The 24252-nt window shown below is 40.3% G+C and overlaps 1 protein-coding gene across 6 annotated transcripts in view; it reads left to right on the top strand.

Moving 5' to 3' along the window:
* The window catches only part of APBB2 (amyloid beta precursor protein binding family B member 2), a 376132-nt gene that overhangs the window by 189043 nt on the left and 162837 nt on the right, over positions 1 to 24252 (top strand). For all 6 annotated transcript variants that reach the window (XM_040238101.1, XM_040238100.1, XM_040238096.1 and 3 more), the window contains exon 6: positions 13 to 822. In XM_040238101.1, coding sequence (XP_040094035.1) covers positions 13 to 822 — 810 coding nt within the window. The remainder of the gene's footprint in view (positions 1 to 12; positions 823 to 24252) is intronic.

Below are 24252 nucleotides of genomic sequence, written 5' to 3'. Positions count from 1 at the left end.
CTTTTTTCCCAGCTGACTCAGGTGTAGACACTTTGGCAGTGTTTATGGCCAGCAGCGGAACCACAGACGTCACGAATCGGAACAGCCCAGTCACACCACCAAACACCCTCAATCTCCGGTCCTCCCACAATGAACTATTGAACGCCGAAATAAAACACACAGAAACCAAGAATAGCACACCCCCTAAATGCAGGAAAAAATATGCACTAACTAATATCCAGGCGGCCATGGGCCTCTCGGATCCAGCTGCACAGCCCCTGCTGGGAAATGGCTCTGCCAACATCAAGCTGGTGAAAAACGGGGAGAACCAGCTCCGGAAGGCTGCAGAACAAGGGCAGCAGGACCCCAATAGGAACGTCAGCCCCACCGCTGTCATCAACATCACTTCCGAGAAGTTAGAGGGTAAAGAGCCCCATCCTCGGGAGTCCCCGGACTGTGAGATTTTACCCTCCCAGCCCCGGAGAACCAAGAGCTTCCTGAACTACTATGCAGACCTGGAGACCTCCACCAGGGAACTTGAGCAGAACGTGGGCAACCAGCTTGGGGCTGTGGGAGAGAAGGCCCAGCCAGGCCAGGCCTCCCCCACTGTCGGGAACGGCGATGTGCTGCCGCAGAAACCAAACAAGCCCCAGTCTAGCCCCGAGGAGGGCCACATAACCACAGTATCATCCAGCCCAGAGACCAAGAAGGATCATCCTAAAACAGGGGCCAAAACCGATTGTGCACTCCACCGGATCCAGAACCTGGCGCCAAGCGATGAGGAGTCCAGCTGGACCACTCTGTCCCAAGACAGCGCCTCCCCCAGCTCCCCGGACGAGACAGGTACCTGGGAGAGGTGTAGCCTGCGGTGGCACTTTCCCTTCTTGATGGAATTAATCTCTGCAATGACCCCCTCCCCCCAAATTTTCATTTGCAGGTGGAGAAGAACTTGAGCCTCTTAGGGAAAAATTGGGCAATTTATGTGAAAAGTACTCAGCATTTTCATTTTGATTTCTACATAAGTTGTTTGTCCTGGGAAGCATTTTTATAAAAGAAATAAGTCCCTGATGTTAAATACAGTAAAACATCACTTATTTGGAAATTAATCTGCCAGTGGTTAGGTGAACCGTTTTCTATATACTATCTCGAAACACTGGGTTTTATAAGAAAAATAATAAGACAGTTGCCAGGGGTGGATGCAACTTGAGAAAGAGAACAACTATTTTTAAAGTTCTCAGAAAAACATGCTTATGCTCAAGCTAATGAAAAGTTTAAAGTTTAAGAAGTTGAAAGTCTATTCATTAAAGACATTTCCTTTTTGACCTTTACTGGGAAATATGTTTTTAGCCTTGTGCAAGTGATATTTGAAAGTGAGAAAGTGGTGTTTCTTTTAATATATTTTCAGAAGTTTTGGATTTTAACTACTCTAGTTGAGACCAGTCTTTCTTGACTTTTGTCTATGTTTGTAACATCTTTGGATTTTTCACAGAACTGAAAATTGTCACAGAAATGAGCAGGATCCTAAAACTGAGCTACTTTTTATCTCATCTTCTCATAGTCCCCTTTTTACTGATCATAAGGTTAAAAGATTGGAGAACTGAATTGTATCTGAATTCACTGTAAACAAGCACTCACAAAGGCTTCTTTCTTTACCCTAACCCTGCATCTAGTGGTTCCCAAGGCTGTGTTAATGTGATACAGATATTACAGATAGAACCACCAGGGAAGGAAATGACATTTTCCCAACCTATAAGGCAGAGAAGTTACAAGGACTACAGATAGGAAAAGAGAAGGAGAAAATAAGACATTACCTTGTTTAAAAAAAGAAAAAAAGGCTTTTTGAAGTGCCCTTTAAAATCACAGTGCTTTACATGATAGATTTCATCAGCTTCCTTTTGCTGGATATATTACAGTAGGGAGGTTGAGATGAGCCCATTTCATCTCATAAATGTCTGAGCCTGCACATTATTGGAATTATAATTATGTTTAGTAATGTCATTGAGTTCACAACTCTCTATTACTTTTTACATGTAGAGAATTCATATCCTGTAGCCAATGGAAACTGTCACCTGCCAGTGTCTGAATCTATATAAACGACTCCTTGAGTATCTCACGTTCAAACTTGCCCTTGTGTGTTCAGCGCCCTCCGCTGAGGCCGTGCCTTCCTCAGGTCATGGCAGCCTTTCTGCTGCTCTCTGAGCACAGTGCTCCTGTTGTAGTTACGCTTTAAATCTTACTGAAATGTATTAGGTCAAGTCTCTCCTGTTCCTCACTCTGTTTGCCTTTTTTCCAATGAAAACCACTACTTTTTTTTTTTTTTAAGCATTTTGTTTTCAGGAGCCATTTTAGGCATATACCCACATTTATAATAAACTTTATAATTTCCCCCTATTTCATAATATTTTTAAAGAGTCTTTACCTTTTCGAGATACATACTAGAATATCATAGAATAATATATAGTATAATATATTCTTATTGAAATAACACATGTATGCCATTTGTCCATAAGCTAATTCTTGTTAAAGGTGGGTACATAAGGCTTTATTATTATGTTCTCTCTACTTTTGTGGGCTCAAAATTTTCCATGGTAAAAAATTTAAAAACTGGCTGACATTATTTTATGAATGTTTCGCTTTTTCCACTGAAGTATGTATTTTGCAGATCATCCATAACAGGACATAGCGGTGTTCTACCTCAGGCTAAATTTAAGTGTTAATCATGCTCTTCCACCCTCTTAAAGCTCCGTGGTTTAACAATTCCCCTGATGCTGAGTGTTTAGGGTAGTTCTATCCCAACCCCTTTGCTTATTGAATGCTGGTGTCAGTAAGGGCTGGCAAAGAGCACAGAGCTTAAACTGACCCCATGCACTGGCTCGGTTCATCTCTCCAGGGTCTCCTCGGCTCACTGCTCATTTGCTCAGTGTCCCGGTGTTACTTGCTGCTGAGTTTCTCTACAGAACCCATTAGAGTGCTTGGCATGTGATGTGTACTGGATTAGAGTTTTCTAACTTGTTGAGGGGTTAGGTTTATTTTTCATTCTTCAAGTCACTTTTGAAGACCTTGAGTTTTAGAGTAAGGATGACAGTATGGTGATGGTCCATAATGGGTCACTAAGGATAGACATTTTGATTTAGATGTGCTTGGAAAAATGTGTTAGCTGTGACTCAACTCAAGCTGTGAGACTGAGGGGTTTTTTAAACAAATTTAGAAGCCATCCCTTCAAAAATGAATATTTGGGAATTCTTTTGGAATTTCTTCAGAGCCCCTTGTGAACTCCCATTGAAAAAATACCTCTTGGGACTTCCCAGGTGGTCCAGTGATTAGGACTGCACACTCTCACTGCTGTGGGCCTGGGTTCAATCCCTGGTCAGGGAACTAAGATCCCACAGACCACGCAGTGTGGCCATTAAAAAAAAAAAGAGAAAGAAACTTGATGATTTTTCATAGGGGCTTAATAAAATTGAAGATATAGAGTATGAAACTGACTATATCCTATAGAATGGCCATTTTCAAAATTTGGTTCATTACTAATGTGTACAAAGGCAGGATATACACAGAGAAAACCAAATCAGATGGTGTGATAGTGGGCCTAATGCTTCATTAACTTAACATTGAGAGGACAGGCTCTTGAGTCAACTGCTTGAGTTCAGATCTCCGCTGGGTTCCATGTAGGCAGTTCGCAGAGCCTTTCAACTATAAAGTGGGTGCTAGTAATATTTTAGCATAGATCTGGTGTGAAGATTAAGTGAAGACATCTTTGAAGAGCCCTTAGAACACTGTCTGGCATATAGCAAGAACTTAATAAATATTAGTGTTTATTTTTATTAGTGATAATCATTATTGGTATAGCAGTGGGATATAAAAGTTTATTTCTCTCTTAATTATGAATTACTTATATTTTGGTCTCTGATTTTAGTTAGGACTTTCTGTACCCTAAGAGAAAGGATTGGTGATTTGTCTTAATCTTTGTACTGTCATGACATGCCTGAAATACAGTAGGTGAACTGGTAAGTAAATAATGATTAATTGAATAAAAATGGAAGTCTTCTACATATCCCCAAATGGCCCTGATGTAGTGAGTAAATCATTTGATGTTATATTTTAATCAATGTCTGATTTTGATATTGGGTACTTATTTTATTTGACTTGATATTAGGTACTTACTGAGCATGGCCCCACCCATCAGAACAAGACCCAGTTTCCCCCTCAGTCAGTCTCTCCCATCAGGAAGCTTCCATAAGCCTCTTATCCTTCTCCATCAGAGGGCAGACAGACTGAAAAACCACAATCACAGAAAACTAACCAATCTGATCACATGGACAACAGCCTTGTCTAACTCAGTGAAACTATGAGCCATGCCGTGTAGGGCCACCAAAGACGGATGGGTCATGGTGGAGAGTTCTGACAAAACGTGGTCCACTGGAGAAGGGAATGGCAAACCACTTCAGTATTGCCTTGAGAACCCCATGAACAGTATGAAAAGGCAAAAAGATAGGACACCGAAAGATGAACTCCCCAGGTCAGTAGGTGCCCTATATGCTACTGGAGATCAGTGAAGGACGAACTCCAGAAAGAATGAAGAGACGGAGCCAAAGCAAAAACAACACCCAGTTGTGGATGTAACTGCTGATAGAAGTGAAGTCTGATGCTGTAAAGAGCAATATTGCATAGGAACCTGGAATGTTAGGTCCATGAATCAAGGAAAATTGAAAGTGGTCAAACAGGAGACGGCAAGAGTGAACATCAACATTTTAGGAATCAGTGAACTAAAATGGACTGAAATGGGTGAATTTGACTCAGATGACCATTATATCTACTACGGTGGGCAAGAATCCCTTAGAAGAAATGGAGTAGCCCTCATAGTCAACAAAAGAGTCTGAAATGCAGTACTTGGATGCAATCTCAAAAACGACAGAATGATCTATCTCCGTTCATTTCCAGTGCAAACCATTCAATATCACAATAACCCAAGTCTCTGTCCTGATCAATAATGCTGAAGAAGCTGAACAGTTCTAAGAAGACCTACAAGAAAAAAAAAAGCGAGAGAGTTCCAGAAAAACATCTACTTTTGCTTTACTGACTATGCCAAAGCCTTTGACTATATGGATTACAACAAACTGTGGAAAATTCTTCAAGAGGTGGGAGTACCAGACCACCTGACCTGCTTCCTCAGAAATCTGTATGCAGGTCAAGAAGCAACAGTTAGAACCAGACATGGAACAACAGACTGGTTCCAAATCGGGAAATGAGTATATCAAGGCTGTATAGTGTCACCCTGCTTATTTAACTTACATGCAGAGTGCATCATGAGAAATGCTGGGCTGGATGAACCATAAGCTGGAATCAAGATTGCCAGGAGAAATATCAGTAACCTCAGATATGCAGGTGACACCACCCTTATGGCAAAGAGCCTCTTGATGAAAGTGAAAGAGGAGAGTGAAGAGTTGGCTTAAAGCTCAACATTCAGAAAACGAAGATCATGGCATCTGGTCCCATCAGTTCATGGCGAATAGATGGGGAAATAGTGGAAACAGCGACAGACTTTATTTTAGGGGGGCTCCAAAGTCACTGCAGATGGTGACTGCAGCCATGAAATTAAAAGATGCTTACTCCTTGGAAGAAAAGTTATGACCAATCTGGACAGCATATTAAAATGCAGAGACATTACTTTACCAACAAAGGTCCATCTAGTCAAGGCTATGGTTTTTCCAGTAGTCATGTATGGGCATGAGAGTAAGACTATAAAGAAAGCTGAGAGCCAAAGAATTGATGCTTTTGAACTATGGTGTTGGAGAAGACTCTTGAGAGTCCCTTGGACTGCAAGGAGTCCATCCTAAAGGAAATCAGTCCTGAATATTCATTGGAAGGACTGGTGCTGAAGCTGAAACTCCAATACTTTGGCCACCTGATGTGAAGAGTTGACTCATCTGAAAAGACCCTGATGCTGGGAAAGATTGAAGGCAAGAGGAGAAGGGGACGACAGAGGATGAGGTGGTTGGATGGCATCACCGACTCAATGGACATGGGTTTGAGTAAACACTGGGAGTTGGTGATGAACAAGGAGGCCTGACGTGCTGCAGTCTTTGGGGTCACACAGAGTCGGACACAACTGAGCAACTGAACTGAACTGAACTTATTTTATAACTTAGCTGAAAATGTTGCTTCATAATGGAGGGATACTGATTAATCATTGTGGAAGGCACAGTGAAATTCTGTGTTCCAGATCTTTTTTGGAGACTTTATCACACTCAGGCAACCATGCTGGGATGTGAACCAAGGTCTCTAGACACAGCATCCAACATTTTTCCACTGTATCATAGTTTTGAGACCTTGGCTTGTGGCCCCAGTGGCTGAATACATGAGACTTTTTACACTTCGACCAGAGTATCTTTATAATCTAGAAGATGGAAAATTATGTTTTAGAGAATCTTTTCATTCTTATAAGCAGTTGAGTTTCACCTCAACTCTTAGCTCCTCTGTGAAACCTTTCCAGGCCCTCTGAGCTGTTGAAAGTCCATTTTCTGTACCTCAAGGCAATATTTCCAAGTCTCGAGTTACCACATTCCTCTCAGAGGTTGGTAACCTTACTGAAAGGTTTTTGTTTGGACTTGGAGCTCTATGAAAGCAGGGGCAAAGTCTTTATCATGTGTGGATACAAACTTTTTCTCACAGTAGGTAACACATAGTGACAAGCTCCATAAACCTTATCTGTTTGCTAGTTGGGTCAATGGAGCTAGACCACAAATGTGCGTACTCTCTACATCAGTCTAGTTGTAAAAACAGAAAAAGTTTTTAATCTCTGCTTATGCTGCATGGTGCAGCCAAAAAAAAGTCAGTACAACTTATATAAAATAGTTGTTCAGAACACCTGGATAGGGTGATTCTTATTTTATTCTAGGCTCCAGGGAGAGATGATGAGTTGGGGCCAGCATTTCAATCCATCACAAACATTCTTTGTATTAGATGTCTCTTTGCTGCGCTCACTCATTCGTGTCCACCTCTTTGCGACACCATGAACTGTAGCTCATCAGGCTCCCAATTTTCCAGGCAAGAATACTGGAGTGAGTTGCTGTGGCCTCCTCTGGGAATCTTGCCAGTCCAGGGATTGAACCCAGGTCTCCCACATTGTGGGCAGACTTTTTACTGTCTGAGCCACCAGGGAAGCCCATGAATACTGGAGTGGGTAGCCTATCCCATCTCCAGGGGATCTTCCCCACCCAGGAATTGAACAGGGGTCTGCTGCATTATAGGCAAATTCTTTACACAGCTGAGCTACCATAAGTCTACAATTCAGAGCAGCCAGAAAAAAGAACCATTTCGTTTTCACTTACCTGCGTACTTTTTGAGTTGATTTCATTCTGAGTTGATCTGTACTTCTTAAGAGTTTAAATCCTTTGATGTCTTAAATTGATTGGTTTCCAGTCTTAAGGCAAGCAAAGTGGAACTCTTGCAAGTTGGATAGCTGCTGAGGGCAAAAGCCAAGGCACGAACCTAATTATGTCAACACAGTTGGCTGCACTAATTATTTCTGGCCTTTGCTAGCTTAAGAGTGTTAGAGCTTTGGACAAGTTGATATTATTAACAGTTTTTAGAAATTTTTAAGTTTTCTGTCAATAGATTTTGGCAATTTCAAACATAAAGTATTTTTTAATTGCTTTTTGAAAGCTCCCATCCCTTAAAGGAAAAAAAAATCCAGAATATAGAAAAGGCTCAGTGTTCAGTTGGTTTGTCCTGCTGCATTCATTTTAATCTTTTAAATACCCAGTAGTGATTCACTCGCCTTTCTGTCTTGTCATCTCAATTGAGAGTTCCCTGATGTGACAGGAGGAATTGAAGAAGACACATGTGAAATGTTTCTAAAATAGCTCGGATGGATTGTGTTCTGGGTGGATGGTGTGATTTCCAAATTAGATTTTAGTACCTCGGGGCTCAGATGGATAAAAAGACTTTTTTATCTCATCCCATGAACTTAAGGAAGAAAATTATTTTGCTCAATTAATTATTTTTGGAAAGTTCTAGAATATATATATATATATACACAATTGAATGATAAGATAGATTTTGGTTGCTTTCCATTATAAAGTATTATAGGAGGTACTTCAGGGCACATGGTAAAAATAGATACAATGAAATGAGTGGCCACAAAAGTTGTAACAGTCTAGTCATGAACACAAGACTGTTGGTATATTCAAGATGGAACCAGGAAAGAGCTACGAAATGCTGGCATGCTGTGGGATAGAGGGAGCTTAGAGGAGAAAGAAACTTTAATTGTTTGGGATATGGAAGTTCAGGTATTAAGTTGTCTGTGCTGAAGACTGAATAGGTTTTTGACAAATGAAGACCTGCAGGAGACCATTGCTCTTCAGAGCTGATAGAAAGTAAGGAATCCTTTTCTTTTCTTTTTTTAAATTAATCACTGTGTGTGTGCTTAGTCGATCAGTCATGTCCAATTGTTTGTGACCCCCATGGACTATATAGCCCACCAGATTCCTCTGTCCATGGGTTTCTCCAGGCAAAAATACTAGGGTGAGTTGCTCTTTCCTCCTCCAGGGGATCTTCCTGACCCAGGGATCAAATCTGCATCTCCTGCATTGGCAGGCAGATTCTTAACCTCTGAGCCACCTGGGAAGCCCATTGAAGAAGTGTAATTCATGATTCCCCCCCCTTCTCATGTCTGCTTTAATGGCATGTTGAAAATCAAAATTTTAGAACCCAGCTTCACAAGTTGCTTAGCATTTGGGGAGGGGGATGTGGGCAAAGACAGTGGCTGCTTAGGAAACAACTGGATGGAGTCCTCTAGTAACCCTGTGTGAGGGGCTCCCAGAAGTGCCAAGTGATGCCTCCTTGGAGAATGGCATGTAGCCTCTAAGATTGTGATTTAGTGGATGATAGAGACAGAAATACTACTGGCCACCTTCGGAAGCTTTCTGGTCAAATTTCATCATGAACATTCTCTCCTAACCTATTGTTCTCACAAAAGAACCTAAAGTTAATAAACACATAAAGAGATTTATGGTGAGTTTGTTCACCATTGCTCTGTTTTAATTAATTAATTTTTTCATTAATTCATATATACAAACACAGAGCAGTTATTTTTTAAAAGTCTACTCTGTGGACTGTGCTAGGTACCTGAGACATAGAATTAAATTAGAACCAGCCTGTAACCTCAGATAGCTCACACACAGTTTCTTGTCTCCCTGGAGGAAGCACCCCCTTCATACGCACACACATATACATACATACATACATACATGTAGTTACCTTCTGAGATGTGCCCCTGGGTTCTTTGTCACATTTCACATGTTATGCCTGAGGAAGTATGAAAAGGTAAAGCCCATCCTCAGATCCTGGGCAATGTTAAGTTTTCAAGCAAAGAAGGGGAGAGATGTTTACGTGTTTTATCAGTTTCTCAGGGCTGCTGCAACAAATTGCCTTACACTTGATTGCTTAAAGAAAGATATTTATTCTCTCACAGTTCTGGATGCTTGAAGTTTGAAATCAAAGTATCAGTCGCGTCGTGCTCTTCTGAAGGCTTTTTGCTTGCCTCTTCCATGCTTCTGCTGGGTCCTGGCAGTGCTCGGCATGTCTTGACTTGTAGTTGGATCAGTTCAGTGTCTACCTGTGTCTTCCCACAGCAGTCGTTGGTTTTAGGGCCTATCCTAGTCCAAGAACTGATTATATCTGCAAAGACCATATTTCCGTGTAAGATCACATCCTGAGATTCTGAGTGGATATGAATTTTAGGGGAATTCTGTCCAACCCAGTATGGATACCTTTGTAGGTAATTTCTTACTATGCAACACAGAGGAGCTGTGAAAGGATATTTGCAGGAATTATTGTATTCAAGTTTTTCAGAAAGGAAAATTAATACTTGCAGATCTTGTCAGAATGGATAAGTGAGTAGAGGATGCTGCAAAGGACCTCAAGATCATTTGGGATAGCTTTTGTCCAAATTCTTCAATGAAGGAACTTAAGTGTGGAACTGATACTGGTGAATCTGAAACCACAAGCCCAACCAAGATGGGTGGGTGGGTATGGAAAGGGCAGGGAAAAAAAAAACAAAAAACCGATAAAGACCTAGTAAAGCTTCACGGTCAGCAGTTTTGCTTGGTTCTGAACAGGATAGTTCAGGGAATGTGGCTATATGGAGATGGTGTTATTCCTTCGGATCCAAACTTAAAATCAGAGACACGGGGATGTCAGTAGCAACCATACTTCTCTTCCTTTTTTTAAATTGGGGTATAGCTGTAGCCATGCTTTCTTACCTCTGTTTAAGAGATACTGCTTACCAAACATACAGTATGTTCTTAGGAGCTGTGCAGAGTATAAAAGGAAAACTGTGACCCTAACTGTGAGACAATGCAAAGGCAATATGATGCCGTGAAAGTTTCAGAGATCACAAATGGGTAATCCTGGGGAGTGCACAGGAAACCCATAGACAGGCTTTGTCTACCAGATGATGTTTTGAATTAGATGCCAATGCTTAGAAATTAGTAGCTTTTACATAAAAATAGGAGTTTCCCATTCCTTAATCCAGATATCTCTCAATGCTGGACTCAAATGCCATGGAGTCCCCAATCAGTGGCAGCCTTTAGATGGGTCCTGTCTTCCGGGGCTTAATACATTAGGCCTGTGGACCCCTGCTTTAAGTGTTGGTGGACTCAGCCATAAACACTCACATGAAACTATTATAGCAGAAAGAACTTGGCTACAGTTGGTCTTGCCTGATACAGCTGCATGCATGTAATGCTATAGTAGCAGCATGCCTGCACCTACAGACTTCTTTTAATCATAGTCATCCTAGTCACAGTCCCATGCCTTCTGGTGGAATTATAAAGCGTGACATGAACTGTTAAGCAAAACATGCTTAAAATTTCCAAAGACATCTTTAGATGACTTCTCAGAGTTCTCCATCTGTTAATCTGGTTAGCGGAGGGAAAACATTAGCTTTTCAAAAGCTAGGATGTGGGTGGTTCATAAATTTTTTGTGCTTCAAGTCTGGCTCAGTTAAACACCCAGTTTGCTTTCATAAATGTGAGTGTAGTTACCAACTACTCTCTTAATTTTTATGTTGTGTTTCCCTCTGAGATCCCTTAGGTTCAAAGCAGTTAAGTAAAAGCTTCCTATTCAAACAGATTTAACCGAAAGATTGAATCAATTAACTATTAGAAAATCATATGTAGTCAACATTCCATGTGTAAGGGTCAGAAAGTGAGAGAATGGGACTCTAAAACATTATTGTCTGTATCTAAGAAGGGAGGTGATATTTATTAGTACATTCTGCTGCTGCTGCTAAGTCAGTTCAGTCGTTAGTACATGAGTTTTCCTTTTTTTTTTTTTTCATTTTGTTTTGCCATCTGTAGATTTACTCTTGAATATGATTGAATTTAATCTTTGCAAAGACTCTTCTTTAATATCATTAAGGACATTGTTAGGCAATTATTTCTCTTCATCAGCATAATTTGAAGAATTCTTCATATAACACTGTACTCAATTGGTACATCTAGGATATTCTAAAGCAGTATCTCTATCTTGTAAATGGCTTGCTTAGAAAGCTGATGTTGGTCTGTTATTTGTTTGTTACCAGAATACTGTTTTCTTACACAAGATTGTGTGTGTGTGTGTGTGTGTGTGTGTGAGATGGCTGGGTATACAAGATGACTGGCTCATGAGACCCTTCTTAATCCCTAACTGATGTGTGGAATGGCGTTAATAGAACTACAGAACCTTTCCTCAGGGTACTCCAGAAGACAAGATGGTTGCAGTTCCATGTAACATTCTCAGAAAGTAAGAGAATAGAGATGACCTCAACTCCAAACCATTGGGAAAGGGCTTTTGGGAAGTGCAGCAAAGGAAGTTCAAGGGCTGAGAGGAGTGAGATACCTGATATCAGAAGCCTACAGGAACACTTCTCTGTAATGGGATAACTCCTTTAGTTTCTGCCCCAGGGATGGGTTTTTGGGGGGACCTTTGACCAACATTTTCTTTCATCCTTTGCTCACTATGGACAAGCAAGACATTCTGTGACCTCCTGCTCTTCTTTCTTGCCCCAGAATAAACATCAGCTTCTTCAGGATTCCTGAGTGGCTTTTAGTTGTCTTGTCCTTCGGTCTCCTGTTTATTTTTCCTCTACATGCTGTAATTGAAAATGGACTCTTTGTATCAAATATCAGAGAGAAGCATTTTCAACCTCAGGTCCATTGTATTTTCAGTGTAGTTAAAGGTTATTGGGTTGGTAAAATCTAGACTGTTTATTTTTAGGATACTGTTTAGTAAGGGTGATAGGTTAACCTGTACCTTTAGTAAGGCTGGTAGGTTAACCTTAATACTATCAGTTGATGAATGTCTGCTGAGTTCCTGATATGTACAAGGAACTGAGCTATTTCTCTAGGTGGTTCCAAGATTGAGGCATAATCTTGCCTTCAAGGAACTCACAGCCTTCTTCCTCAAGATTCTATTAAATCTTTAACTACCACCTTACAGCATTTACCTCTCTCTGGATTTGACAAACATCCTGTTTCATCCCAGTTCCATCACTTTCTTAACCTCTGTGTGCCAAGTTTCTTTTCTCTAAAGTAGAAATAATAATAGGATTGACCTTATAAAATTGTTACTTAAAACCCTTGGCACAATACCTGGCTCACAGAAAACATTTTTTGAAATGTTAGCTATCATTATATTGTCTTATCTTTGCTATGAGATTGAAACCTTCCTCTCATAGCAAAGATAAGACAATAATTGAAATGATAGCTAACTTTTCAAAAAATGCTGGCTATGAGATGGAGGGCTTCCCTGGGCTTCTCAGGTGGCACAGTGGTAAAGAATCTGCCTGCCAGTGCAGGAGATGTAGGTTTGATCCCTGAGTCAGGAAGATCCCCTGGAGGAGGAAATAACAACCTATTCCAGTCTTCTTGCTTGGAAAATCCCATGGATGGAGGAGCCTGGTGGGCTACAGTCCATGAGGTCGTAGAGAGTCAGACACAACTTAGCTACTGAGCGCGGGTGCATCTGAAACTTTTCTTGGTGATAAAAGCTGTTTTGCCTTTGCTGTTGTCTTTAATCCCCAGAAATACAATGGGTACTCATGTTAGAATGAATGATTAGTGTAATTAGTAAACTGTATTATTTCTCTTTGCAACCACATAGACTGTAGCCTGTCAGGATCCTCTGTCCATGTAATTCTCCAGGCAAGAGTACTGGAGTGAGTTGCTGTTTCCTTCTCCAGGGGGGTCTTCCTGACCCAGGGACTGAACCTGGGTCTCCTGCATTGCAGGCAAATTCTTTTCCACTTGAGCCACCAGGGAAGCCCCTTCATACTAGCAGTGCAGCAAATTAAAAATGTAGTAGTTTACATCTAAGAAGTTCACAGTAATTAGGAGGATGAGTAAATCCTCTGCTTCTCAAAGTTAATGTACAGGAAAATCTCCTAGGGATTGTGTTGAAATGCAGATTATGATTCAGTAGGTTTCGGCTAAGGTCTGAGCTTCTGCATTAAAAATTTTAAAATAATTTTTTTTTCAATGTTGGAAATTCTGCCTTTTTAGTAAGCTCTCTCATAACTGTGGTTGACCACACTGAGTGGTAACATTACTGGACTGTAAGCTGCAGAAGGACAGGATCCAGTCTGTTTTATTCACTGCCATATCCTGAGCATACAGGATAAACAATCCCTGGGATATGCTTGTGTGTAAAAAAAAAAATGACGTGAAACAAATACACTGACCTCAAAACGTATGTTGTTGATACCAGGTAGATTTTTGCCAAGCATGTAGAATAGATCAGGGTCATGAAGTTCCAGATGAGGTATTTCTTGACCTGAAGTGCTCTTGGGACACAAGAAGAGGAGAAAATTGAAAGGTGGGAGCTTAGAGAAGTAAAGAAGTAGTGGACATCCAGAAAAACCTAGAAGAAATCAAAAGAAATGTTGGTTCTAAGGAGCTGTTCTCCCTGTTTTGGTCTTGAGGACCTCATTACACTTTGAAAAATTATAAGAACCCAAAGGTCTTTTGTTTATGTGGATTATATCTATCAATATTTGCTATATTAGAAACTAAAGCTGAGCTATTTTGAAAAGTTACTCATTTTAAAAAAGAATTAAGAAACCCTTTAATGTTAACAAAATAGGGTGTTTTATGAAGCACAATTCCCCCAAAAACCAACAAGAATTTATGAGAGTAGTGGTATTGTTTTATTAATTTGAAAATCTTTTTAATGTGTGGCTTAACTAAAGGCATTTGGGTTCTCTTATCTGCTTCTACTTTTTAGTGTTATCTTAGTAAATTGTTTTGGTTGAAGGGGATAAATAAAATCCTGCTGGCCTATTACAGATATATAGGTAGAAATAACCTTTTCAGGCAATTATGGATTTTTTGGAGGGTATTACATCAAAGCTTCATAATTGGTAATTTCAGTGTAGAATCTGAAACCATAATAATAAACTTTTTGTACTCTTTTATTAAAATGCATTGGTCTGTCACACATAATTTTGTAACCATATATTGGTGGCTTAGAAACTGTAGATTTGAGTTATGAAGATGTTCCAAATGTTGACACATTTCTAATCTCACCACCTATCTCATCAGAAAAGTCCTTAATTATTGAGAAGCTGTCAGGCTCTCTGTGGTGCTTATGAGTTTTTCCAAAATTCTGATTTTTGCTTGAAAGCTCATATGTTATCATTGGCAACAAATACTGTCAGTTGTTTTCCTTGAAGTTACAGGCTCACCTCATTTGTTTTGAGAAAATGTCTGCCCAGTACTCAAGTTTGAATAACCATAGTTTGTCTATCAGTGGTTCTATTAATTTAAAGTGTGTTCCATGTGCTTTTTCTTGAAACAACAATCATACTTCTTTGTGCAACAGGAGTGCTTTATGAATAATTACATTAAAGAAATGTATACAGCAGTTGAGATTTAATGAAATTAATTATCTTTACACTTTCAAGGACATTCTTAGGTGAAGCTGGCATTGTTTTCAGTAGGAATATGTATAATATTATTGAAAATATGGTAATTTCTAGTACAGTCTGTGCCATTTTCTTGCTTCATGCTGAGATACCAGCAATTTCATCCATATTTTTTGCATATGCTCTCAGTTACATGTCAACATAGTGAAAAAGACTAAATAACATCTTAATATTATGAAAATAATTTTGACCTCAGAAGTCCCCTGGAATCCCTTTGGGAACTTTTGCACTCCACGTGATGGTTAGTGCTTGCAGCAGATTTGTTGGAGAGGAGGGTCTCTGAAGGGTTAATTGTGAGAGAGGTCAGATGGGTAGGTGGCCATATTGGAGGATGCTAATGCTTAATTCTGAACTTGCTTTTTGTTAGTGAGAAATAATTGATAGTTATTTGAAAAGGAGTGTCATTTGCAAGGTGGGGTTTGAAGAAGGTACATCTAACATTGGTGCTTAGAATATGTCAGAGGGCAAAGGAGGTGGGCAGTTATGAGAGTTTCGCAGTAATCCAATAGAGACCATAAGGAATGGACCCTAGTAGCTTTAAAAATAGAACAGAGGTAGAAGAAAGGAATCTCTAGGGTTCAGTGATTTCGTGGATATGGGTGATTAAGAAGAGAGTAGCATCAAAGTCAGATTTTCAGTTTGAAGACTAAGAAGATACTGGTTTTCAGAAATAGTGAGGCTGGGTGGAGGAAATTAGGTTCTGTAGAAAGATGCTGTTTTTTATTTTAAATGTGTGAGTTTGTGACATTGTAGCAATAGTCAGAGGGTAATGTCCTGAAGTTAGAGTTTTGACACTACTTGGACACAATTCTTCCACTAGGTCTGGGACTTTTAAATGTTCTTTTGCTGTGTTGTTTTAACCATACTTAGATTTAGAAGAGTTAGAGAATAAGGATGGAGTGGAAACATGGTGTCTTAACCAGATTGAGTGGTGTTAGAGGACTGCCCTCAAAAACATAACAGTGAAATAGTTACGATGCTTTGAACCAGTCTGCTCTTTTTCCCGTTTTAAATATTAAACCTGATTTTGCCACACTTCTGGAATAGTGGCTAGATATCATATTTGGCTACTGTTGAGCTGTTAAACACAGGGATGATCCATTCCATTTCTTATTTTTACTTCAGGGGCCACATGTACAAAGACAAGCATTCTTTTCCACTGACAAGTTAACATTGAGAGTCTGTGCCAGGTAAGACACCCAGCAGTCCTCAGTTCAGTTCAGTCGCTCAGTCGTGTCCAACTCTTTGTGACCCCATGAACTGCAGCACACCAGACCTCCCTGTCCATCACCAACTCCCAGAGTTCACTCAAACTCATGTCCATTTGTCGGTGATGCCATCCAACCATCTCATCCTCTGTCATCCCCTTTTCTCGCCTTCAATCTTTCCCAGTATCAGGGTCTTCTCAAATGAGTCAGTTCTTCGCGTCAGGTGGCCAAAGTATTGGAATTTCAGATTCAACATAAGTCCTCCAATGAACATTCAGGACTGATTTCCTTTAGGATGGACTGGTTGGATCTCCTTGCAGTCCAAGGGACTCTCAAGAGTCTTCTCTAACACCACAGTTCAAAAGCATCAATTCTTCACTGTTCATCAAACAGTCCTTAACCAAGTGGCATTTTTGACCTTTCTAGCTGACAAGCTCTAAAAGCAGATCTGTCTCTTAGGGATGGAGTTCATGAGCCTGAAATACTCCAGCGAAAATAGCAATTTACTAATTTCTGATAAGAATGGCTATTTTTCTGTGATCTGAATTTCTCGACATTATACAATCAGTGCACACTCTTAATGCCAGTGTTTTATTTCCTAATTAGAAATAATAATAACATGATCTGATTTACCCTAAACAACACAACTAGGCACCACCATCTCAATAGACTTGAATTTGAGCAAACTCCAGGAGATAGTGAAAGACAGGGCAGCCTGGTGTACTGTAGTCCATGGGGTCGCAAAGGGTCGGACATGACTTAGCGAATGAACAACAGGTCTAGGCATTCTTTCCCTCTTGGCAACCTTTCAGGAAACCCAGACCGAAGTAGAAAGTTGCTTGGGGATCATGTCATAGGTGAAGCAGAATCAGATAAATGTTATGTTTAAATGGTATCAAACCAGAGTAGTCTGCCATGTCCTGCTTTTCTTCTTGGGTTGATGCTTCAGGGTACCTAGAATCCTTGAAATGCCTAAGATTCTCCTTTGAAATTTGAGTCCATGCTTTTTCGAAGCTACCTAGGTTTCTGACACAGAGTCAGCTTTAGTCTGGGCTTGCACTTGTGTTGAAAATGCCATGTTCCTCTTACAGTTAGTACTGATCTGCCAAAATTTAACAAGAATTATAATTCTAATGAAAAGCATGTTAAACACATTTCCTTTTAAAAACAATGCTTTGTTTTGTTTTTGGTAGACGCAAGAGGTGTTCTTAATTACTGTAGGCTCCAAAAATTAAGCCAGTGGAAGTCTTTTCTCTGGTTCTTGACCCTGAAATGGGTCTGTGACACAAACTTGGATGCTGCGTACAGGTTAAATATTTAAAATCCCAACTCTGTCCTTATTTAATGGATGATTGTTGCTGAATCACTTAGCATCATGCATTTCTCCTTCTGTAAAATGGGGTTATAGTGGTGCCTGCCTCATTGGTGGCTGTGAGGATTAAATGGAGTCAGGTGTATGGAGCATGCAGCATGGCACTGGATGTGCATAAGAGGGACTAGGATTGTACACACAAACACAAACTAAATGTGTAGACAAGAATACAGTTTAATAAAGTCCTGGCAAATTGAAGGCTGGTCTGCTTTCCTTCAAGGCCCTGTAGAGTTTGGTTTGTCAGTCTTTGCCTGTGAGGACCAACCTTAATTGGAAAGATGGGACAGAGGAGTGCATCCTGAGGGTGGTGAGGTCACCTGGGTCTGGGCATCAGGAGGTCTGGATTCTGCCCTTGACCCTCCCAGCCACATAGCAGGGTCACTTGCCTAGAGTCCCGGTGTTTTTACCCAGTCATCATCCCATGCTCTCATTGAAACAACTTTCCAAGTGTTTCAATGTTTCTTTACCCTGTGGACTGTAGCCCGCCAGGCTCCTCTGTCCACAGGGATTGTCCAGGCAAGAATACTGGAGTGAATTGCCATGCTCTCCTCCAGGGGATCTTCCCAACCCAGGGATTGAACCTGGGTCTTCCACATTGCAGGCAGATTCTTTACCATCTGAGCCACCAGGCAAGCCCAAGAATACTGGAGTGGGTAGCCTTTCCCTTCTACAGGGGATCTTCCCAACCTAAGAATCGAACCGGGATCTCTTGCATTGCAGGTGGATTCTTCACCAGCTGAGCTACTAGGGAAGCCCCTTATTAGTCTCACTCTGTATTGATATTTATGAGTCATCCAAGAGTACTCTACAGGAGATATTGAAGATGTTGTTGAATTGTATCAGGAGTCTGTAGCTGCTAAAATGAACTAAATATCTGTGTTGATAACCAGTCAGATGAAGTATCATACTTTTCATTTGCAAAAAGGTGTTCTGAATATTAGCTAGGTTAGCAAAGGTGTTCTGAATATTAGCTAGGTTAGCAAAGGTGCTTTATTTTTGATATTTTTTTTTACCTTAATTGACAGTTTTCACACCATTACTTTCATTATGAACTTATGGTATGTGCTGTGTCAGAGAGAGACAGAAGTAGAGAGAGTCGGGATTAAAACAAATGTTCTCCTGGTTGTAGAGTTCTATCACCTGGTAGGGTTTATAACTTTCTGATTCAGACTATCCTGAACATTCTCAAAGAAGATTCTTAAGAGAAGCCTCAGTCACCTTATGAAAGGCTGAAATGAGTAGAATCTTCAGCTGGAAAATACTTTCTGTTGTTCTGAAGATTCTAAAAGAAACCTGGAAAACCAAGGGATAAACTATAATTCAGGAAAGAGAATTTCAAAGCTGTAAATTAAAAAGTGCGTCTATCTTGGAAAGAGAAGTTAAAAAGTCTAGAGCTTTTCTGTGCGTTTTGCTTTTTTTCTCCCCTCATTTACCAAAAAGGAACAAACAAAATCATATCACTTCAGACTCAGTACCAAGAAGTAGGAGAAAATTACTATAGTTACAACTTCATGTATATTTTTTTCCTGTGTTCTTGGCATATGTTTTTTAAAAAATAATCAGGATCATTCATTATAAGTTACTTTGGCCTACTCTAATTTCATTTAAAGTGTTTTGTAAGTTGTATTCTTACACTTAAGAAAGAACTGGTTAATGTTAATAGGGGTATGAACATTTCAGAGTGCAAGACATTCTCCAGAGGACTCTATCAATACAAGGAAGCCAAATAAATCTAAAAATCAGAACCTGATTTAAAATTACTGGAAATCTGTTTAGAGTCAGCCAACTAAACCCTCCACCCTCCCCTCACTATTCAGAATTTCTTCTTGCTTATCTTTTCCTCCACTTTTCTTCATAGTTCATATAAACCCTACTTAGAGCTTTATGAGCTGAATCTCAGAGTCTTTGCTTTCCTTGGCAGAAGTGGAAGAGAAGATGCCATATACAGTTTGGAGTAACATGGTGAAACATAGTTTTAAAATGATGGATGTAGTTTGGGCTAGAATAAATCACTGTTTAACCTGCCTTACTTTGCCCACATGGATGCCTTTGGACCCACCATGCATTTCCTGCGTGATGGCATGTTTGGTCTGGATTTTGTCTAGCCAAAGCATTTCTCCCAAGAGCTTGCATAGTTCTCTCAAGAGCCTTTTGGGAGTCTGGAAGGTTTGAAATGGTAAGCAAATGAAATGCTGAGCTATTTGCTAAGTTCTTTTTTTTTTTTCTTTTTGGTATAAAATGGCATGGCACGAGCTTACATGAGATTAATTATCAACTTTGGATGAATTTCACTACTCATCCTTGGCACTTTTGTAAAATGAACACTTGTCTCAGGTTAGACACTTAATACAGCTAGAATGTTTCTGTGATGCTGAGTAACAATCTAGTCAAAGTCTATCATTTTAGGTTAAGTATTATTTCGTGAGACAATTTTTACTGTTGGATAAATGCATGTATAGCTACTGGATTATGATGAGAAAATGCATTTCTTACTCTCACCACATTCTGATCATGTAGTGGGAAAAAAAGTGGTATTTAGAGTCAAATATGGGCTTCCCAGGTGGTGCCCATAAAGAACCCCACCTTCCAATGCAGGAGACATATAAGAAGTGGGTTTGATCCCTGGCTCAGTAAGATCCCCTGAGGAGGGCATAGCAACGCACTCCAGTATTCTTGCCTGGAGAATCCCATGGACAGAGGAGCCTGGTGGCTACAGTCTATGGGGTCACAAAGAGTTGGACACAATTGAAGCAACTTAGCATGCACACACACAAGACTTTAGTTTCTCCATTTATAAAGTGAGTTCATGTCACCTTCCTCATAAAATTCCTGTGATGATTGATTGAGCTAATAATATGTGGAAAGTGTATGTGCTAAAATCCACGCAAATTGTGTATATATGTAAAGTATATTCCTGGCACGTGGTAGGAATCAATAAATACCTAGTTTCCTAAAAAATTTAGCAATGCTTGTTGGTGATTCCTCTGACTCGGTATTAACATTGGTCTAAATTATTATTTTATCACTGGCAGAATGGAACTTACCCTACAATAGATTTTATGGGTTGGAAATCCAGTGTTTGCTCCGTCAGATGAACCTCTTATGTTGCTCAGGTTGCTTGTGTGCTATAAGGCCTTCTTCCTTCCACATCTGCCCTCTTCTAGCCTGAAACTTTACTGTTTCAGGCCAGCCTTCTAAGGTGGCATTGGGATTCACATTTCTTCCTACGGAATCAAGTATTTTCCAAACTTTTTTCATTGTCCTCTCTGATATTTGAATATACATTGTGATCATATGTGTGTGTGTTTATAAACCCCACAGATTTACAACATACTAATATGCTTTATGCATAAATTCAGCATGACCCTGAGGGATGGGATGGGGAGGGAGGTGGGAGGGAGGGTCAGTATGGGGAACACATGTACACCCATGGCTGATTCATGTGAATGTATGGCAAAAACCATCACAATATTGTAAAGTACTTAGCCTCCAATTAAAATTAAAAATATATATACAGTACAATTAAGTGTAAATAGAAGATATATTTTCTTTATAATCCTGGTGGAGTATCTTGCACAACTCCCACTTAAAAAAAATTGTGATAAAATACACATAACACAAAGTATGCCATCTTAATAATTTTTAAATTTATAGGTCAGTTATATTAAGTACACTTTTATTTTTGTGACTGTCACTGCCACCCATCCCTGGAACTCTTGTAAAACTGAAACTCTGTATTCATTAAATAGTAACCCCCTTAATTTTTACCCCAGCCTCTGAAGACTGCCATTCTACTTGCTGTCTCTATGATTTTGACTCCCCTGGTTGCCTCATGTAACTGGAAACACACAGTGTTGGTCTTTTGTGACTAGCTTATTTCACTTGGCATAGTGTCCTCAGGGTTGCATCACGTCTAGCAAGTGTCAGAATGTCCTTACTTTTTAAGGCTGAGTCATATTCCATCTCGTGTGTGTTCCCCATATTGTTTATTCAGTCGTCTGTTGATGGACACTTGGGTTGCTTCCATATTGTACCACTCCCACTCTTGAGACTATTGGTGTAACAGGTGTAGCAAAGACGTGTGACAGATAAACATAGGATGAGTATAAGAAAAGGTGTAGAACTGTCTTTGCTAAGGATTCAACTCTGTGATTCTCACTCTGGCCTACAATATAATCTCTTAGCTTTGAGAATTATTTATGCTGGGGCATTCCCACCATAGACTCTGATTTCATTGGTCTGTGAACAGTATTTGTTTAAAGCTCTGGTATCGATATTTTTCAAAGCTCTCCAGATAATTCCATCATGCAGACAAGGTTGAGAATCATTGATTACCTTTTAGGAATTTACTGTCTTCATTTATGAAACACCATTGACAATCCTCACTTTATGGGAGTGTTCAGTTCAGTAGCTCAGTCGTGTCTGACTCTTTGCAACCCGATGAACTGCAGCACGCGAGGCCTTCCTGTCCATCACCAACTCCCGGAGTTTACCCAAACTCATGTTCATTGAGTTGGTGATGCCATCCAGCCATCTCATCCTCTGTTGTCCCCTTCTCCTCCTGCCCTCAATCTTTCCCAGCATCAGGGTCTTTTCAGATAAGTCAACTCTTCACATCAGGTGGCCAAAGTATTGGAGTTTCAGCTTCAGCATCAGTCCTTCCAGTGAACACCCAGGACTGATCTCCTTTAGGGTGGACTGGTTGGATCTCCTTGCAGTCCAAAGGATTCTCAAGAGTCTTCTCCAACACCACAGTTCAAAAACATCAATTCTTCAGCACTCAGCTTTCTTCACAGTCCAACTCTCACATCCACACATGACCACTGGAAAAACCATAGCCTTGACTAGACGGACCTTTGTTGGCAAAGTAATGTCTCTGCGTTTTAATATGCTGTCTAGGTTGGTCATAACTTTCCTTCCAAGGAGTAAGCCTCTTTTAATTTCATGGCTGCAGTCACCATCTGCAGTGATTTTGGAGCCCAGAAAAATAAATGCAGCCGCTGTTTCCACTGTTTCCCCATCTATTTCCCATGAAGTGATGGGACCAGATGCCATGATCTTCGTTTTCTGAATGTTGAGCTTTAAGCCAACTTTTTCACTCTCCTCTTTCACTTTCATCAAGAGGCTCTTTAGTTCTTCACTTTCGACCATAAGGGTAGTGTCATCTGCATATCTGAAGTTATTGATACTTCTCCCGGCAATCTTGATTCCAGCTTGTGCCTCTTCCAGCCTAGCGTTTCTCATGATGTACTCTGCATATAAGTTAAATAAGCAGGGTGACAATATACAGCCTTGATGTACTCCTTTTCCTATTTGGAACCAGTCTGTTGTTCCATGTCCCATTCTAACTGTTGCTTCCTGACCTGCATACAGGTTTATCAAGAGGCAAGTCAGGTGGTCTGGTATGCCCATCTCTTTCAGAACTTTCCACAGTTTATTGTGATCCACACAGTCAAAGGCTTCGGCCTTTGAAATAGATGTTTTTCTGGAGTGTTAATTGTCACCATTTCTTGAATACCTACTGTGTGGTAGTCTCTATCCAAGCTTGAGGGAATTTAATTTTTACCATAATGCTACAGGGAAGACCTCCCTCCCTTCTTCCTTCCTTCCTTCCAATGAAGCTCAGAAAGCTGTATGAATTATGACTAAAATTACATAGTTGGGCAACTGGAACGATGAGGATTTACACCAGATCTGTCTTTTTGAAGTGCATGTTCCTTTTTTTTTTTTTTTTTTTTCACTTTTCCTGAGAATGTGATTGAAAGTCAGATGTTTGAGCAGGGAACACTAAGGGGGATGAGGTCTGTTTCTGGAGCACTAATTTCTCAGATCCATCTTTGGACCTCTTCTTTGATAATTGACATTGTTTTAGTATGTTGTGGGGCTTCCCTGTTGGCTCAGAGGATAAAGCGTCTGCATCCAATGCGGGAGACCTGGGTTCGATCCCTGGGTTGGGAAGATCCCCTGGAGAAGGAAATGGTAACCCACTCCAGTATTCTTGCCTGGAGAATCCCATGGACGGAGAAGCCTGACAGGCTACAGTCCACGAGTCGCAAAGAGTCGGACACGACTGAGTGACTTCACTATGTATAAACTACCATACAATTACACTCATCTCACATGCTAGCAAAGTAATGCTCAAAATTCTCCAAGCCAGACTTAAACAGTATGTGAACCGTGAACCTCCAGATGTTCATGTTGGATTTAGAAAAGGCAGAGGAACCAGAGATCAAATTGCCAACATCTGCTGGATCATGAAAAAAGCAAGAGAGTTCCAGAAAAACATCTACTTCTGCTTTATTGACTATGCCAAAACCTTTGACTGTGGATCACAGTAAACTGTGGAAAATTCAAGAGATGAAAATACCAGACCACCTGACCTGCCTCCTCAGAAATCTGTACGCAGGTCAAGAAGCAACAGTTAGAACTGGACATGGAACAACAGATTGGTTCCAAACTGGGAAAGGAGTACATCAAGGCTGTATGTTGTCATCCTGCTTATTTAACTTATATGCAGAGTACATCATGAGAAATGCTAGGCTGGATGAATCACAAGCTGGAATCAAGATTGCCAGGAGAAATATCAATAACCTCAGATATGCAGATGATATCACCCTCATGGCAGAAAGAAAAGAACTAAAGAGCCTCTTGATGAAAGTGAAAGAGGGGAGTGAAGAGTTGGCTTAAAATTCAGCATTCAGAAAACTAAGATCATGGCATCTGATCCC

This window comes from Oryx dammah, unplaced genomic scaffold (genome assembly GCF_014754425.2).
Source record: "Oryx dammah isolate SB20612 unplaced genomic scaffold, SCBI_Odam_1.1 HiC_scaffold_3, whole genome shotgun sequence".
Lineage (NCBI taxonomy): Eukaryota > Metazoa > Chordata > Mammalia > Artiodactyla > Bovidae > Oryx > Oryx dammah.
Note: the sequence above shows the minus strand (reverse complement) of the source record. Positions and strands in the feature narration are given on the sequence as shown.